Source organism: Scylla paramamosain, chromosome 9, assembly GCF_035594125.1.
Source record: "Scylla paramamosain isolate STU-SP2022 chromosome 9, ASM3559412v1, whole genome shotgun sequence".
NCBI lineage: Eukaryota > Metazoa > Arthropoda > Malacostraca > Decapoda > Portunidae > Scylla > Scylla paramamosain.
In genome coordinates, this window is record NC_087159.1 from 21,226,012 (window position 1) to 21,245,000 (window position 18,989).

The 18,989-nt window shown below is 39.5% G+C and overlaps 1 protein-coding gene across 7 annotated transcripts in view; it reads left to right on the forward strand.

Moving 5' to 3' along the window:
• The window catches only part of LOC135103713 (N-acetylglucosamine-6-sulfatase-like), a 150,928-nt gene that overhangs the window by 74,238 nt on the left and 57,701 nt on the right, over positions 1-18,989 (forward strand). For 5 of the 7 annotated variants that reach the window (XM_064010330.1, XM_064010333.1, XM_064010332.1 and 2 more), the window contains 2 exons: positions 1,038-1,177; positions 13,189-13,346. In XM_064010330.1, the coding sequence (XP_063866400.1) occupies positions 1,046-1,177; positions 13,189-13,346 (290 nt within the window). In that variant the 5' untranslated portion in view covers positions 1,038-1,045. The remainder of the gene's footprint in view (positions 1-1,037; positions 1,178-13,188; positions 13,347-18,989) is intronic. The other 2 variants (XM_064010334.1, XM_064010335.1) reach the window with 1 other exon arrangement.

The window sequence follows — 18,989 nt, forward strand, 5'->3', positions numbered from 1 at the left end:
CATCTGGATTTGATGTGCACAAATTGGGATGGATATTGGAGGGATTACTGTATTATTTATCCTTTACATGTAGCAATGAAGGCATAGCTTTGTACACAAATAATATAGTGAGTGGGGAAGTATGAAGATTGCATGACTAAAATATGTACAACATAAGTAATGTGAGTTGACCATTTATCAGTTGTGTGTGTAAACAATGGTTCAGTGTTGTTTTTGATAATTGTTTTTGTACTGTACTAGTTATCCAAGGTAAGTATTAGCATTTAATGGTGCTGAAAAGTATTTAATGTTAACAAGGAAGTGATTTAATCAGGATTATAAAGTATATGTATGTGATACGAGATTATATTAATAGTGAACATTCATTACCTGTGTGTATAAACAATGCCTCTGTGTGGGTTATTAGTGATTATTACTGCCCTGTATCAGTTTATATCAATTAGTCTTTTAATGTTTTATGGACCATGTATTTGTTACATTCAATTACCTTATCAATACAAAAATTTTTGGTGTTGTAGGTAGTATGGAAATATATTAATTTTTTGGTTGCCTGTCTCAATTAGGCTGAAACTATAGTAATTTTTTGTTATTATTTTCATTAAAACTCTAATAGCGAATTGTGTCTAATGCAGGGATTAGTGAAACCTCTCCTTCCTCAATATTATATCAGACCTGGCTGTACCCAAGTTACTATGGAAGAGTTTTCCTGCAGACTGTGTAACTTAAAACTGAATTTTGAGGATGAATAGTTTTGAAACAAAACAATGTTCTGGGGATTAAGGCAGCATTTAATATTTCATCTTCAACTGAAACACAGTTTAAATTGTTGAATGAAATTATAGTTTAAATGACTAAACACAAAGATTTTATCCAAATTGAGTATGGTGGTTGTCATACTGTCATTATATATATATATATATATATATATATATATATATATATATATATATATATATATATATATATATATATATATATATATATATATATATTTTTTTTTTATTTATTTATTCTTTTTTTTTTTTTTTCCATAACAGGATCTCAAATGGTGATGGAAGCTTGTGATATATGGAAAATGGAGAATCAACAGAAGACCTACCTGCTACTGGGATGTGCATTGTTCATCTCGATGGTCTACTGGTCTTCCCCTTATGAGACCCATCATGCTTCTATTACAGTAATTTTTTAACATTTCTTAGGTAGTATTAGAGTTGTAAGGGGTAAGTATGTTGTTAGCTAAAGGAAAGTAGATATTTGCAGGCAGGAGAGAGAAGTATTCCTCTTCAGTCTCTAGTCATGGTTTAACCTTTCAATGACTGACCTATGATTCTCTGAAACACTATTTTTCATTTTCAAAATAAAAGCTATTGATAGTTTGAAAATATTCCAAGTCTGTGAAGTTTCCAGTTCAGATTATAAGTAAAGGACAGACCAAGGATGTTCAGTGTAGAGTGCTTCTGTGTCAGAGACCTGTCTCTGTATGCTGCTTGCATAACAGAGGTGATTGTGTCTAGCATGAAGATGTACATTCCTCACTCTTTCTTGTGACATAAACCTTCCAAACCTTGGTTTGGTTTAACACAACCTGTTCTTGTGCTATACATGATAGAGAGGTGGCCCACAAAAGGTACTTGAGCCTTCTATCACCTGAATCTCATGCACTTTATATTTCTGTCCAGAATCATGCCAGGTCTGTTCTTCAACTACCCAAAAACTCCTTCATTAATAGAAAGTGTCAAAATCTTTCAAGATATAACTCCCCTCATGATTTCTGGTACCTAGCCAAAAACATATCTAGTAACTTTGTTTCTTAATCTTTCCCTCCTTTATTTCAACTTGATGGCACCACTGCTATCTCATCTATTTCTAAAGCTGAACTCTTCACTCAGACCTTTCCTAAAAACTCTACCTTAGATGATTCAGGGCTTGTTCCTCCCTCTCCTCAACCCTCTAACTACTTCATTCTACCTATTAAAATCATTCACAATGATGTTTTCCATGCCCTCATTCCCATACATTCATGACTACTTCATGCTACCCATGAAGATCTTTGCAGTGATATTTACCATGCCCTCACTGGCCTTAACTTTCGGAAAGCTTATGGACCTGATGGGGCCTCTCCTCTTGTTCACCAAAACTGTGCCTCAGTACTTGCACCTTGCCAAGTCAGACTTCCAACTCTAATCTTTCAACATCTACCTTTCCTTCTTGTTGGAAATTTGTCTACATTCAGCCTGTTCATAAAAAAAGGGTGACCATTCTAATCCCTCATACTATTGTCCTATTGCTTTATTTTCCTGCCTCTCTAAAGTTTTTTAATCTATCCTCAACAGGAAGACTCTTAAACATTTATCACTTCACAATCTTCTATCTGATCACCAGTATGGATTCCGTTCAGGCTGCTCTACTGGTGATCTGGCTTTCCCTACTGATTCTTGGCCATCCTCTTTTAGGGATTTTGGTGAAACTTTTGTTGTTGCCTTAGACATATCAGAAGCTTTTGATAGAGTCTGGCACAAAGGCCTGGTTTCTAAACTACCCTCCTACAGCTTCTATCCTTTTCTTTGTAACTTCATCTCGAGTTTCCTTTCTGACCATTCTATTGCTGCTTTGGTAGATGGTCACTGATGGTCACCCTAAGTCTGTTAACAGTGATGTTCCTCAGGTGTTCTGTCCTATCACCCACTCTCTTCCTATCATTCATTAATGATCTTCTAAACCAAACTTCTTGTCCTGTGTATTCCTACACTCCTACCACTCTGCACTTTTCCATGTCTTTTCATAAATGTCCACCCCTTCAGGAAGTAAGCAGTTCATACAGAGAAGACACAAAATGTCTGACTCCTTATCTCTCTAATTTCTGATTGGGGCAGAGCAAACTTAGTATTGTTCAATGCTTCAAAACTCAATTCCTCCATCTATCATCTCAACAAACTTCCAGATAACTATCTGACACTCAGCTGTCCTCATCTTCTACATTGAACATCCTTGGTTTGTTCTTTACAGTAATACCTTGGTTTATGAACATAATTCATTCAGAACAGATGCTCATAACCCAAAATGCTCATAACCCAAAACAAGGTTTACCATAGGAAATAATGGGAACTTGCCTGATCCGTTCCAGACCAAAATTTTTTTCCTATTTTTATTTTTGTTATTTCCTGGTAGAAATTGCCCATTACAGTTATTGTAAGGATTTTTGAGACTTGTAGGGTGTTCAGAATGTGTAGGTAAATACAGTTGTAGATACTACTATAGTATATTGATATAAAATAAAAACTACAACAAGATTAGTGCAGATCTGCCAGGAGCTGCCAGGAGTGGGCACATGGCTGGCAGGTCAGGTTGGATGTGGGGCTCTTGAGCTCCCTGGGAGTTGACACGGCTGTTGGTTAGGCACAAATGATGAGCACAGCTGCACACAAAGCAGCTTGACCTCACTGGAAACATGTAGTTGGGCCAGATGACAACATGTGGAGTCAGGTCAGACAGATTACACCACTTGGGGAGATGGAAAGTGGGTGAGGGCACAAGGATGTGGCACCCACCACACACTCTCTCTCTTTCTTTTTCTCTCTCTGTGAAAGTAAGAACAATCTTGTGAATGTATTGCTAAATAAAATAAAACTAACAGAGAATAAAAATGGAATTAGTATAAGAGAGTGAGAAAGGATGAAGCAAAGATGACTTAAAGTGAGTGAGGGGGAGAGATCAAATTATCACTCCCTTGTCCCTTATCTCTGACAAATAAGGAGGAGGGGAGGTGACAGGGAGGGAGGTCTGAGATGAGGAAAGAGGGTGAGAAAAGGAAAAAAAAGGAAAAGGGACATATCTGGAGAAGGAGAGTATGTACATGAGGCAAGGAAGTAGAGGAAGTGTGAAGGAAGAGCATGGGAAGATGGGGAGTAAGTAGAAAGAATAAATACTATATAAGCAGAAAGGGTGAGGAGTGAGTGAAGAATTCTATTTAACAATTCTCATGATTGTTTTTATCTATTCTCTCACTCACACATGCACTCATACACACACACACACACACACACACACACACACACACACACACACACACACACACACACACACACACACACACACACATCAGTTGTCAGATCCTGATTATGCTCCTCCACCAGGGTGTGAATGCCCTCGTTATCCACCTCTAGCTCCATGGTCTTGGCCAAGGATACAATTTCCTCAACATGCTTGCCCACAAGAGAAAACCCCTCAAAATCACATTAAGGAACATAGTCAAACCACAGTTTTCTTCATGAAGAATTGAGAGCCCTCATGATAACCCCCTCACAGGTTTTATTGATGAACTTGAGGCAGCTTAAGATGTGAAAGTGATCTTTCCAAAATTCTCTGAGGATAAGGTTTGTTCCTTTGGTCACCTCAATGCACCTCCCAAACAGTGCTTTTGCGTACAGTTTCTTAAAGTTAGCAATGAGCTGCAGATCCATTGGTTGGATTAGTGAAGTGGTGTTGGAAGGAAGGAAATTGATTTTAATGAATTTAAACTCCTCCAATAAATTGTCTTCAGAGCTTGGAAGATGAGCAGGGGTGTTATCCAAAACCAGCAAGACTCTGAGTGGTAGATTCCTCTCCAAAAGAAATTTCTTCACTGAAGGACTGAAGACTTAATTGATCCACTCCACAAAAAATTGCTGTCACCCATTCCTTGATGTTGGACCTATACCTGAAATTTAACTGGTTCTTTTTGCATCTTGAAATTCTTGAAAACTCGTGGATTTCCTGAGTGATAAACAAGCATGGGCTTAATCCCCACTTGCATTAGCACAGAACAAGAGTGTGAGAGTCTTTCATGGGCTTGTGACCAGAAAGTGTCTTCTCTTCTGCTGTTATATAGATCCTTCTCAGCATGTTTTTCCAGAAAAGCCCCGTCTCATTGCAGATAAAAATTTGCTGCAGCATGTAACCCTCAGAATCAACAAACCTCTTTAACTCTGCCACAAAATTCTCTGCTGCTTCGGTATCAGCACTAGCAGCCTCTCCGTTGACACACAACACTATGGATGCCAGTCCCCTTTTTAAAGTTCTCGAACCATCCACAGCTAACCTTTAACAAGTCTTTATTGGACATGGAACCTGGCATTTTATAAGGTCATCAAACAATGCCTTCGCCTTCTGGCAGATAATGGTCTCGGTCACTATCACCTGCTAACTGTTTCTTGTTTGTCCAAACAAGAAGTAGCTTTTCAGCATCTTCCAGAACATGGGGCTGTTGCTTCATCACTGTTGTGACCCTTTTTGCAGAATCTAGTGCCTTAATTTCTTCTGTCTTCTTCTGGATGGTGTAAATCGAGGATGAAGACTTGTTGTAAAACTTAGAAAGTTCAGCCACGCGGACACCTTGCTCATGCTTCTCAGTTATTTCCTTTTTTTACTTCAGCGGTGATCATCTCCTTCTTAGCACCCTACTTTGCAACGTTCTTCACAGGGAGCATGGTTACAATAATGAATAGTCACACATAAGCACAAAGGCCAAAAAACAAGGATGTTCCCTCTATGAGTGAAGCCAGCCAACTGAGATGAGACCAAGTGAGGGGATCAGCAGAACCATCTCCTCTGTTCTCCTGCGCTATTGCTTGTAATCCAAAATGAAAATAAGTGCTCATAACCCAAAACACTCATAATCCAAAGTACTCATAAACTGAGGTACTACTGTGTTTATAATCTAAACTGGAAACTTCACATCTCATATCTAGTCAAAACAGCTTCTGTGAAGCTAGGCATTCTGAGTCGTCTCCACCAGTTTTTCTTACCACCTCCACCCCCATCCCCCCATGCTGCTAACTCTGCACAGGGGCCTTACTTATCCTTGTATGGAGTATGTTTCACATGTTTCACTCATTCTGCTCTTTTAGACATGGTGGAATCAAAAGCTTTTCATTTTATAACCTCTCTCTTCTAACTGAATGTTTTCAGCCTCTTTTTCATTGCCACAGTGTTGCATCTCTTGCTATCTTTGATGGTCATTTTCATGCTAACTGCTCTTCTGATCTTGCTAATTGTGTGCCTCCCCTCCTCCCGTGGCCTCGCTGCACAAGACTTTTTTTTTTCTCTCATCCCTATTTTCTCCACTACTCTAGTGCAAGTGTTAACTAGTATTCTCAGTCATTCATCTCTTTCTCTGGTAAACTCTGGAACTCCAAACCTGCTTCTGTATTTCTTCTTTCCTATGATTTGAACTCTTTGAAGAGAGTGGTTTTGAGACACATCCTGTTTTTTTTTTTTTTTTTTTTTTTTGGAGAGAGGTTTTGAGACCATGTTTTTTTTTTTTTTTTTTAGCATTCTTTGTGGTATCTCTAAGGTAACTGCCATTATGTGGGCCTTTTTCTATTCAGATCTTTTGTTGCCCTTGGTCAGTGGCCCTCTTACATAAAAATATTAGAAATTTAAAAAAATGCAGCTGTGGCTGGGAGATTTACCTTGGTCTCTCTGCACATGACATTCTATTGTTTCAATGGGATTGGCACTTTAATAGTCACTATCAAGTCACAGCAGTTATCATTCAATCTTACACACAATACATACAGTACTATCTGATTTTTAGTTGAAATATCTATGCTCTTGCTTTATTATTTCTTTGTAAGGGGAGAGGACATTTTCCTGTTCTATTTTCTTGAACTATTCCACATGTTCAAATATCTTTCTTAGCCAATTCAGTTTTCAATGTATGCCTTTAACCCTTTCCTTCCGGCGCTTAAATTATTTTCCCGTTTTGTATGACGGCTAAAAATGGTAAACCTAGAAATTGTCAGAAAATTGCTTGAATACTAATAATTATTTTCTCTTTGTTATTCTGAATACAGTGATATACTTTGTAGCTTGATGTGACCTCTGAAAGTTGAGTTTATGCCTTATAAAGGATTCCTCCTCCTCCCGCTGTGTGATCCGTCATCCAGAAACAGCCCGGAGAGCGATGACACCGCGCGCACACTCTCTCTCTCTCTCTCTCTCTCTCTCTCTCTCTCTCTCTCTCTCTCTCTCTCTCTCTCTCTCTCTCTCTCTCTCTCTCTCTCTCTCTCTCTCTCTCTCTCTCTCTCTCATCTTGGAGGGGAAATTGTACACTTCCAATGAGAGAGAGAGAGAGAGAGAGAGAGAGAGAGAGAGAGAGAGAGAGAGATTTCATCCCTTTTCACATCAAGTTTCAGGCAAATAACATTCTCTCTCTTTCTCTCTCTCTCTCTGACAAGTTACCTTCTACCATTTTATTATAAAATCGAAGATAATGAAAAAATTAACATGAAAGAATGATAGGTATCATCTCTCTGTTCTGATAAAACAGGTGGATCCTGTAAATCATTTTCCGAGTCCTCACTAATGTCTTCGCTTTCTTCAGCTTCTTCTTCTAAATATTCACTGTCACTATCTTCAAACTCAGAAGCACTGCTAAATACATATGTTGTGTCCTGCTCCATGGTGAGTTATGATCTGAGATCCTTGGCTCTTATCAGGATGTCTCTTCACACTTATCATGGTGCTTTCCACCCGGCGAGTGCTTTCCACCCGACAGGTCGCTGGGGTTGCCAAGTGTCGCCCGGAGAAAGGGAAAACAGCTTAGTTACCGCTAAATTTCCAGAGCTAGTGACAACACTACATGTGGAAACATGCCAGACACTTCCACTCACACCATCTGACTCGAGAAACCGCACTTGGACCTCAAAATTGAGGCGCGAAAATTCTTGATTACCGGTATGATCGCCGTCGCTACGGACGCATTTTTGCAATTGTATATATACGATTGCCGGAAGGAAAGGGTTAAAAAAATAAATAAATTGTCAAAGAAGACCAAATGATGCAATGTTTCCTTCATGACATATGATCTCAGGACATGGATTTCTCTGTCACTTTCTTGGCCATGATAGCTAGAGAAGTTGTATGGATAGCTATTTGCTGCACATAGCATGCATACTTTGTATCTAAATCTTTTCTCCTTTTTCTCTCAAATGCTATACAGTCTAAATGCATTCACTTTATCAATGATAAACTGCAAATGACTGACTGCTAATTACAGAAGTACATGAGACTTACCGTAGGTTAGTTGAAATGTGCTTCAGATTTTGCGAGGCACATCACGTCTGCTAGATGGTAGAGTTCACATGAGATACACTACACTTCGCCACACAGTCAGTCTTTAAAGATACAACTATCCACATGAAATATTATCTCCCAACCCTTCCAGTCAGTGAATTTTTGTTGTGTAAACCAAGAATCATCAATTAACAAAGGGAGGGAGTGGAGGGCATGTGAACTCTACCATCTAGCAGACGTGATGTGCCGCGCAAAATCCGAAGCACATTTCAACTAACCTATGGTAAGTCTCATGTACTTCTGTAATTTTACTTCGGCAAATCACTTGTCTGCTAGATGGTGCTGTTCACATGAGATTTTAAAGTCATGTGGGTGTTGTATGTAAAGGGTTCTGTCAAAATTCACATTTTGTAAATAGGTGTAAATAAAAGTTCCTATTACAAAAACCCCATTGTCATTTATGAAAATAGAACATGATTTTTACTGCTGATAACATTTCAAACCTTACATTATACTGAGCCTAGCACTGCTTCTTGAAAAGGGTCTATTTCCCCTTGTATATCCTTATTATAATATTTAGCAAATGTGGCTTCCTGCGTCCAACCAGCTTTTGCCATGATGGTGGCAATAGGCACATCCAGTGCCTTGGCCTTAGACACTGACGCAGGTCTAATACTACCTGCTGTGTACCTCTTGGTATCAATCCCACACTTGCATAACATGGTCTTAAGCCACCTTGCCACCGTGTCCTTAGAAACACTCCTATGAGGTTTTATATAACTTATGAGTAGTCTCCCATCTGCATTTCCAGATTCTGTCCTTAGCCTCTCAGTTCTTTCTATATATTCTTTCATAGCCTTAACTACACACAATCTGTAATCCTGAGGATAAGCTTTAAATACAATAGTACGAACATTAAATTTTGGCCTGCATTGCTTGATGCAATGAAAAATGAAAACTGAAACAGATTCTTCTCCAAATGCCATATTCACCAACAATAATAAGTGCAAAGTTTGGATCCTGGCTGCTTGTGTCATTGCCATCAGCATCACCATTTTTAGCGATAAGTCTTTCAGTGTTAGGCTGTGTAGTGGTTCCATGAGTCTTATCTTTTGTAATACAAGTTTCACATCCCAGGTCGTTGCATACCTGGGTGTAGAAGGGCGTAAGTTGAAGACTCCCCGCAGAAATCTGTTGACAAGTGGGTGATTGCCCGCTCTGCAGCCTTCCACCATAATTCCTATTGCAGATAGAGCCCCTCTCGCCGTGTTCATGCTTTCATAACCCACATTCCTTTGAAAGTTACGAGACAGAAAGTTTAATATATCTGCTACAGATGGTGCAATGGGATTAATGTTCCCTCTACTACAAAAGAGTGTCCACCTCTTGATGTGAGTGTTGTATTGTCTACCTGTTGCTGGTTTCCAAGAGGCCATAATGATTTCCGTACCTTCTTTAGATATGCCACGTTCTCCAAGTTGTTTCCGGACAACTGACAAGCCATCAAATTTGTGTGTTTCATTATTGGGTGTTCTTCAGCAGTTGACGGATGCATTAGCACATTTTTCCTTCTCTGTATGACCCGAGGGTCGTCTACTAGCATCTGAAGGAGCACCCCCATCCACGGTTGTGATGGCCAAAGTGGCACTATGATCCATCCTCTGGTCCTTTCCTCCCTTAACTTCTGCAGACATCTAGAGATCAGAGAGAAGGGAGGAAAGAGGTAAACCAATTTAAATTTAGCCCACGGAATTGTAACTGCATCAATATATGCAGCCTCTGGATCTGGTGTCCATGCACAGAATGGAGTCATTTGTTTGTTCAAACGTAAAGCAAATAGGTCTATACAAGGATTCCCAAATATAGAACACAATTCCTTAAATATCATCTCATTCAGCTGCCACTCATGTCTGTCATTAAAGGAACGTGATGCCTCGTCGGCCATGACGTTACATTTGCCTGGTATGTGGGAAGCTGTCAGCCATACCCCATTACTAAGACACCATTCCCAGATGTTCCTACTAATGTCATCACAAACTATTGACTTAACACCTCCCATCTCATTCACGTAATTAATCGCTGTAGTGTTATCACATAACACCCTGACGTGTAAACCTCTAAGGAGATGTGTAAAAGATCTCAATGAGAATAACATAGCCAATAATTCACGTGCATTAATGTGCGAACGCACCTCTTCAGGGGACCATCTGCCATTGGTAGTGATGCTATTTTGGCAACCTGCCCATCCTAGATTTTAAGCATCTGTGAACAACTCAGTATCTGGTGCATTTCTGAATATTTTCCTGTTTTGATTCTCCAATTCCTTAATCCACCAGTTTAAATCTGTTCTAATCTCCTCTGTAATGTTCATCCATCTATTAAAGTCTCCACATGCCTCTTCCAAAGCCTTGATCTTTGCTCTTTCCATCCTCCTATAGTGCATCTTCCCCATCTCTACAGCTGGGATTGCTGCCACCAGCAGGCCAATCACTCTTGCCACAATTCTAATTTTTTCTTTCTGTCTATTGACTAAAAGAGAACAATGCTGTATAATCTTATCCCTCCTACGCGCCGGCAAGGTAACTGTCATGGCCACCAAATCTATCACGTTACCTAAATACTCAATATGCGTAGTGGGACTTAAAACAGATTTCTCCACATTTATGCAGAAACCTACACTCTACAACAACTGAATGTTGTCATTCATGCAATCAAAACATCTCGGCAAAGAGCTACTACACAAAAGCGTATCATCAATATAACTAGTGATGTTGTGGCTTTTATGCCTAAGTGTAGAGGAAACTGGCTTCAGAAGTTTTGTAAATAGACAAGGACCATGCGAAAACCCGTTAGGTAGACATGTGAACTGGTAAATCTTATCCAACCATCTAAAACACAGATATTTTTGTTGTTCCTCTGCAATTTTTACTGAATAATAGGCTTTCTTAAGGTCTATAGAAGCCATATAATCTCCTTGACTAAGCAACTGTAATACTTGTTCAAAATTTTCCATTTTAAAATGAGTATATTCTACATGCCTGTTCAGTTTTTCAAGATTTAACACCATCCTATAATCCCCAGTCTTATTCTTCCTCAGAAAAACTGGTGAAAGTATTTGTTGATCCTGTCTATGTGTCTCTATGATGGCCTTTATCCCTAACAATTTTTTAACCTCCTGATGCATAATCAGTTTATCTTCCTCACTAAAGACATACTGTATATCCTCTCTAAATAAATATCCAATATCAGCTTCATCTATATTCAGATGACAATGTTCCACCATATCCAAAATGAACAGGTCACTTGTAATCACACGTCATTTATTGATAAACTTGTGAAGTTGCCCAGCCTCAAATTGTTCTCTCACCTGGGTTAACGCCGGGGGTTATGTTGACCCCGGCCTCTCATGTTTTTTGTTGTCCAAGCTTGAGCAGGGTAGGAGCGCCTGTGTTCACCACTGGAGGGCATCCTGCGAAAACCATACAGCTGATATCTGGATGGGAATCCACAGGAGGAGGCCTTGGCAAAAAAGTTACATTGTTTACCTCCACCAAATCTGCCACTGCTTGCAGTCCAAGATGTAGGCTTCTTAAAAGTGAATTTGGTTTTCAGCCTTTCTGCCTCCTCAATATTTCTGTTGGCTTGTGACAGGTCATCCCCAAACAATAGACCCGTCATGGGAGCCTTGTCAGCACACAAATGAGAATATTTGGGATTAATGTCCCTCTTTATGATATGTCGCCTGTTCAAATTATTTCTGTAGTGGGCATTACCCAATAATGCCAATGCACCATTGAGCATGGCCACCTCATTTGCAATAATTTGGTGCTCTTCATCATGTGCCACCTTGTCTAGCACAGTAAGCGATTTTACAACAATAGTAGCTGCCTTGGTAATATCTTTTTCCCACTTCCCTTAAGCGGAAGTCTGCCTTCTTTGCCTCTGCAGGCAGCACGTCCTGGACCTGTGGGTTGCAATCCACTTAAGTTAATGCATGGCAGTTATTTGGTCTAAATGTCTCCTCATCTTCTACAATGGCTTTGTAATCTTCCTGCCTCATGCCATTAATAAACAGGTGGTTCACCATTGCAGCAATTTCCTTGTCAAGTTCTTTTGAGACAGTTTCCGTGGGTCCATAATTCTTAGCACCTTGTAACAATATACTATCATGAGGAACATCCCTCTGGATTTCCTCTTCCTCATCACTGTCCTCCCTCAGTGGAGTTCTAAATCCAGAAAATCCTGCCTGTGATTCCTGAGAATCAGGCATCAAAGTATTATTTGACACCTACAGGGGAACATTGTTATGAACTGCTTTTGACTTCACAGCCCTATTTTTCTTCTTAAGCTTGTCCATGTCTTTCCTCAACTCAGTCAAAGCATCCATAATCATTCCCAAAGAAGGCGCAGTGCTGTCTTCACCAGCGTATTTTGGAGAAGGGGAAGGTGACCGAGAGTAACTTAACCTCTCATGACGAGTAGAACGTCTCTTAGATCTGGATCTTTCTTCATGTTTACTCCCCTTGTGTAGTTCCTTTACCTTAGCTGACTGTGTGGCGAAGTGTAGTGTATCTCATGTGAACGGCACCATCTAGCAGACAAGTGATTTGCCGAAGTAAAATCAGCTGATGTCATGCTAGCCTTATTCTTTCCCCATCCCTGCCCATGGTGCCATGTATGAGGTACTTGGTTCATCATTAATTACAACTGTACTATCCTTGTGTGTTTATCAGTAAATCACCTGTCCATTAATACTACCTATCTCATTATGGGATACTGTAATGCTCCAAAACTTATAGAGAACATGATTGAATAATTCATAATTTCGCTAGTGGACATCCTGCATCCATACATCCTGCCATGGATGCCTGCCAGGCCTTTGTGAGTGTATTGCCGGCTCATACTTGAATAATTTCATAACACGGCTAAACAAAGCCTCAAAATGCATATGTTCATAGAACATTTTCTACTTTGAATAACTTGTACTTTTCCCACTAGCTATATCCACAGAAACTCATGTTGAACCCTGTGTTACGTGTTAGATAAGAAAAGCAGTTAATTTTTTTGTTTGATGGAAATACTGCATGCTATATGGGTTCATCTTTATGAACTTGTATCTCCATGATTTAACAGATGGACCAACGTCCAAGCTTTGTCCTGATCCTCACGGATGACCAGGATGTGGTGTTGGAAGGATTGCGGCCCATGCAGCACACCAAAAAGCTTGTAGCACAACAAGGGCTCACCCTCACCAATGCTTTTGTTGCCAGCCCCCTTTGTTGTCCAAGCAGGTATTTTTCTAAGCCTGTGTTTAATTTCTTTATATTTCCTACAATAGGGCTGCTTGCTATTCAGTTGATGAATTTTGATGTGAAATAATATCTTCTTCATAACAGAACCTTAGTTTTATATTTAAATTTATGATGCCTTACTACCTTTGGGAATGTTTTACAAGCAAGTGGTCATGAAGTATCAGTTTCTGTGAATGCCCTTCAATGTAATCTCATTCACCTCCCTTTTCTTTCTCGTATACATTCCTCTACATTAATCTGCTACTTGATAGGTTATGCCTCTTTCATATTCATACATTGAGTGTTGTGCTTTTTACTAAATCAGTAACATTCCAAAAACTGTGAGGATATGTTGGATATGTGAACTTATTCTATTTGATACATTTGATCTGTGAGTAAAAACTAATTTGGTGAATGACTGAGACTGAAGTTTACAATTTAATAGAAACTGTTGTAGAAGAGTAACCAGGGTTAAGCATTGCCAAATATTTATTTCAACCTGTTGAACAACAGCATCTTGTATTATGATGATACATGCATGAAAAGATAGATGAATAACCATAACAGATCATCATAATGATAATAATAATGGCACAAATTTCCAAACATTAGACACAGTTCCAATCAATCCCCACAACACATCAATTATAATAATGTTGGTTGTGGAAATTTCCACTTGTATCACACATAATATCACTGCATTATTGGTTTGTATTGTGACCTGTATATAAATTGTAAAGTTACATTAGAAGTTGATTAATTTTAATCTAGTACAAACTAAGTATTAGTTATTAGATTAAATAAAAAGGACCAAGTAGAAGTGTGCGAAAGGTGTATAGCAAGTGGGAAGCCACAAGGCAATGAGTCTGCCTGCCTTGCCAGCATTCACCTCCCACCAGACACCATAACAAGTCCTATTAAGAAATATTCTTGCCATTCTACCAGTTTTACTTAGTTAAATTCACTAAGTTAAGAGTTTAGAAGCTCAGAACCATTGGATAAGTGCAATGGAGTTGCCTTTAGTTATGAAAACACAGCCAGCCACTGGTTTGGAACACCAGTGATATCGACTCACCCCCAACCATCACCACTCCCTACTGGCTCTAACCACAGATAAGTTATCATTTACCGTATTTGATAGCTCATAAGACGCACCTTTTCTCTAAAAAAAAAAAGTCTCAGGAAATGAGCCTGCATCCTATGAGGCCAAGGTTCAGCATTGAGGCAGTGGTTGGTGGTAAGTCTATGGCAACAGATGCTCTAAAATCAAACCCCAGATATCTTCGCACATGTAAACAAAGTGATGATTGGTACTACACCACAAAACAAGGTAACAATATATATATAATAGGGCATACTTACTGGTAATTCACATAGAATGACACCACTCAGGAAGAATTTGCCTAAGTGACCATGCACCATGCATTGCATGTACCAAAACAAACATGCAGTCGATTACACACCGAACCCACTTGTGTAAGTTATAAGGTCAAATAGTTCCCATATCTTAAATATATTTTGGTGCCCCAAGTGAGGAAGACAGGATTTTTTGTCAATTACGGAAGGTTCCAGAAGATTCTTATCAGATGTTTTGTGTGGCACTAGTCAGTCACAGCAATACCCCCATGGCAATCCTGCCAGTTATTGGATGTGAGATTAGGACTTTTTGATGTCCTTGGGCCAGAGTTGAGACCTTTGACCATGATAGAAAGTTAAATCAGATGCTAGAGTGGCCTCACAAACTAACCATCTTATTCCTGGATATGATATACAATGATATAAACCAGGAAACGGATCCCAGAGACATAACGGAACATATCAAAGGCATAACCAGGAAAATAGAAAGCCATTGTTTCTCTGAGGTTGTCATTGTACAAATAGAACCGAGAATTATAACAGAACCAAGGCCAGGGGGAGTGAATCAAAGGGCTTATGAGCAGATGAGCAGGCCCATCAACAGGGCACTAAAAAAGGGACCTTAATAATCACTTCCTAAGCTTTGGTTCCCCCTTCTATAAAAATCAGCTGGTGAGAGATGGTGTACACCGGAACAGCATGTACGGGAGACACGTGTTATCATCTCAGACTGTTCATAGACTGAAAAATGGGGGATGATATCTTGAAAGCATTTAGGACAAGTCATTAAAACTAAGCACAACCTGAAACCAAATTTAAACACCCATTGAGTTCAGCTGAAATGGGGGGTGCAAGCAACCACAACAAACAACAGGTGGGCAGATGGCAACTACTCAATTAATGAGCAATAAGAACAACTTAAAATTAAATCCATAAACATGTCTATCAAAATCTTAAAGAAATCCTTGGCAACAAAGCATGGTTGGTTAACAAGAACTATTAAGGAAGGTAATGAGCTTATAGGCAGTAATCAATTAACCCAAAGCAAATTACAGAGGGTAATAGAATCTCTAAGGGAAAAATGGAGTAGCTATCAAACTACTTTCAACCAATTAGAAGCTAAAATATTAATTGAGGAAGACTAAAGCCTATGAACAAATTACTTCAGAATATGAACAAAAAACAAACTACAATGAACAGTTAACTATATTTGAAGATCAAATAGAACTAATGAGAGGTAACTTAACTAATATCACACTAAGTTCCACAATGAGAGGCCAACCTTATATAACATTACTAGCTATAACATTGCCAGAATTTTCAGGAAATATAGCTGAGTGGCCCTAATTTTTGGGATAGATATACAGTATGCGCAGAAAGTTTTGTCACCTGAAAAAAAACATTGTTTATGTTTGGCAGGAAGAAGGATTATAAATGCACATGCATCACTAAAATTTTCAGTATTTACTGGCATTGCTCTTCCTCTTTACAATCTCCTTAAGGCATTTAGGGACACTTAATGCAAGGTTTTTAAGGTAAATTGGTGAAAAGCTGGCCAACAGCTGCTTGACTGCAGCCTCAAGTTTAGGCACAGATGACATGTCCATACTGCGCAACTGTCTCTTGATTTCCAACCATAAGTTTTTGATTGGATTGATATCTGCACCTTTCCCAGGCCAATCACAAAAAAGGGGAACTCGACAGTTTGTCAACCACTTTGTAACAAACCTTGCAACATGTGCAGGGGCCTAATTCTGCATGAACACTTTTGCTTTTGTTTCTTCAAAAGAATCACACAACACATCACTTAAAAGTTCTAAGTAATTGTTTTGGTTCACTTTTTCATTTGCAGAAAGAATCACCAATTCACCAATTCATTATGAGTAAAGCATCCCCAAACCATAAGTGATGCTGGGTGCTTATTAAACTTAGAGGTGTACTTAGGATCCAAGGGATTGCTGCCTGGCCTGCAGTACACTCATGATGAAGGGCTCCCAGTGACAGTAAAAGTTGTCTCATCACTCCATAGTACATTTTTCCACTGCTCCTCATTCCATGCTAGGTATTTTTTGCAAAATTTGGTTCTGTTGTCCTTTTGTAGTTCATTTAACAGTGTCTTTTTGCGAGCATGGTAACTCTTGTATCCCAAGTCATCATGGAGCATCTGCTGGACACTTCTCAGAGACACCTCCCAGTAACTCTGAGTTTTTTTTACCTTTAATTCCCATGGTGTCAGCCTTGGATCCTTTTAAAACTTGCTGGGAAATAAGTGCTCAGATCTTCAAGGACATCTTATGAGGCCTCCCAGACTTGGGAAGTGCGGCGAGTGCATCTGTCCCCCCAGCATCCTTAAGTCTTCTCACCAAGTGCTGGACTGTCCTCAGCTGTACTCCTCTTTGATGTGCTATAAATGGGAGATCATGGCCAGCTTTGTGTAAGGTTACCACCTCCTTTCATTTATCCTTACTAGTGACCATTTTGGGCAAGTTGAGAGGGTGGTAGGGAACAAAATAAAGGGTAAATTTGGCTCCACCTGGGGACATCAGGTGAACACAATATCTTCTTTTTATCACAGCCAAACAGCTACTAAGTCCAAGTACCACTGGCTAACCATGGGCGGTAGAGTGTGTAGGGGTTGCCAGTTACTGGTGCGTCAGACAAATGCTCTCCAAGAAATGAAGTTGTGAGCCTACTTCACTTAACACAAAAAAAAAGAAATATCGCCAGCACTTTGACAACAAAACTTACAGTGCATACTGTAAGGCAAGGCGCACATTGAAACGCAGGGCAGCACAGAGCAGGGCAGACGCAGGGCAGGGCAGGGCAGGGCAGGGCAGCACAGCGCAGCACAGGCGTGGTGCGCACATTGAGAAGCAGGCTGTCGTCCTGTGCGGTAGTGTTGATCATGGCTGTTGCCAAAAATTACTTTGGAAACCTTAGTTCTGATTCCGACTCAGAAAACGAGTTCGAGAAAGTAATGTTATTATATGACATTTGTAGAGCAAAGAGGTCAGTGTGGAGGAGTGAATACATGGAGAAGAGGAAAACACATGGAGAATTTGCTTTAACTTCTGAGCTGTCTCATGCAAGATACAAGAACTATTTCAGATTAAGCCGAGATCAATTTGAAGATATGCACACAATGATACACAGTGACATATCCTCTGAAGGATGCAACGCCCAGAAACCAATCGGGAGTAGAGAAAAACTGGCTGTGTTTTTAAGGTGAGTTTATTTTTCTGCAAATCCTTTTTTGAAGAATATAGGAACTGAGGCAAAAATTTTGTAAATAAACATTTTCGCTTGTCTATTCATACATTATAATGTTTCAATAAAGAATTGTAAAAGAAAAATAATAGGGACTGAGGCAGAAATCCTCTAAATAAACATTTTTGCTTTACTGCTCATACGTAATAATGTTTCCATAATTAGCCTACATAATAAAGAGTTATAAAAATAAAAATAATAGGAAAAATAATTTTAATTTCATACTCAAAGAAAGAGAGAGAGAGAGAGAGAGAGAGAGAGAGAGAGAGAGAGAGAGAGAGAGAGAGAGAGAGAGAGAGAGAGAGAGAGAGAGAGTACATTCATCACCAATAAACAACATAATCACACATGGCTTTCAGAGCATAAAATAATTTGATGTGAAATCATGGGATGCATCCTGATGCTCTTGTGAACACATGGGGTGAGATTGTGATGTATCAGCAGTAGATGGATCAGTAGGTGTAGTACATACAAGAGGAGTAGAACCATACGAGGAGTGAGAGGAGTGACCTTGGGAATGAGGAGACATGCCTAACAAGGTCTCTTCAGCGTCCGAAACTATACGGAATACTTCCCGCTTGATCATTGCTGTGATGCTGGTGGCATTTTAGCCGTTGTTGCGTACATAGCCATGAAAAACTGATATAGGGGATCTCTTTCCTCCTGTCCTAGTTTGTCTTCCAGCTTTTTCCTTTCAAGTGCTCTGTGTTTGGCTCTCTCTTCATGATTTGCAATGGATTGTTTCAGTAGAGAATTAATATCTGCTTTCATTTTATGATTGTCTACAATCTTTTTCTTCTTTATTGTTCTCAAATGAGCTGAAGGGTCCACAATACTTTCACTATTATTGTCGTGATCATCATCATCATGAACGTCGTCATGGGGCACATTTTCATGTAAATCAGTGGTGGGTTCTGTACTCCTTTCTTCGTCAGAACTAATATCACCTTCAACAGTCCGTTGAGTGTCATTGTCAGTCCCAGTTACATTTGAGCTTGTCTCTCTGTTGGCCATGTATGG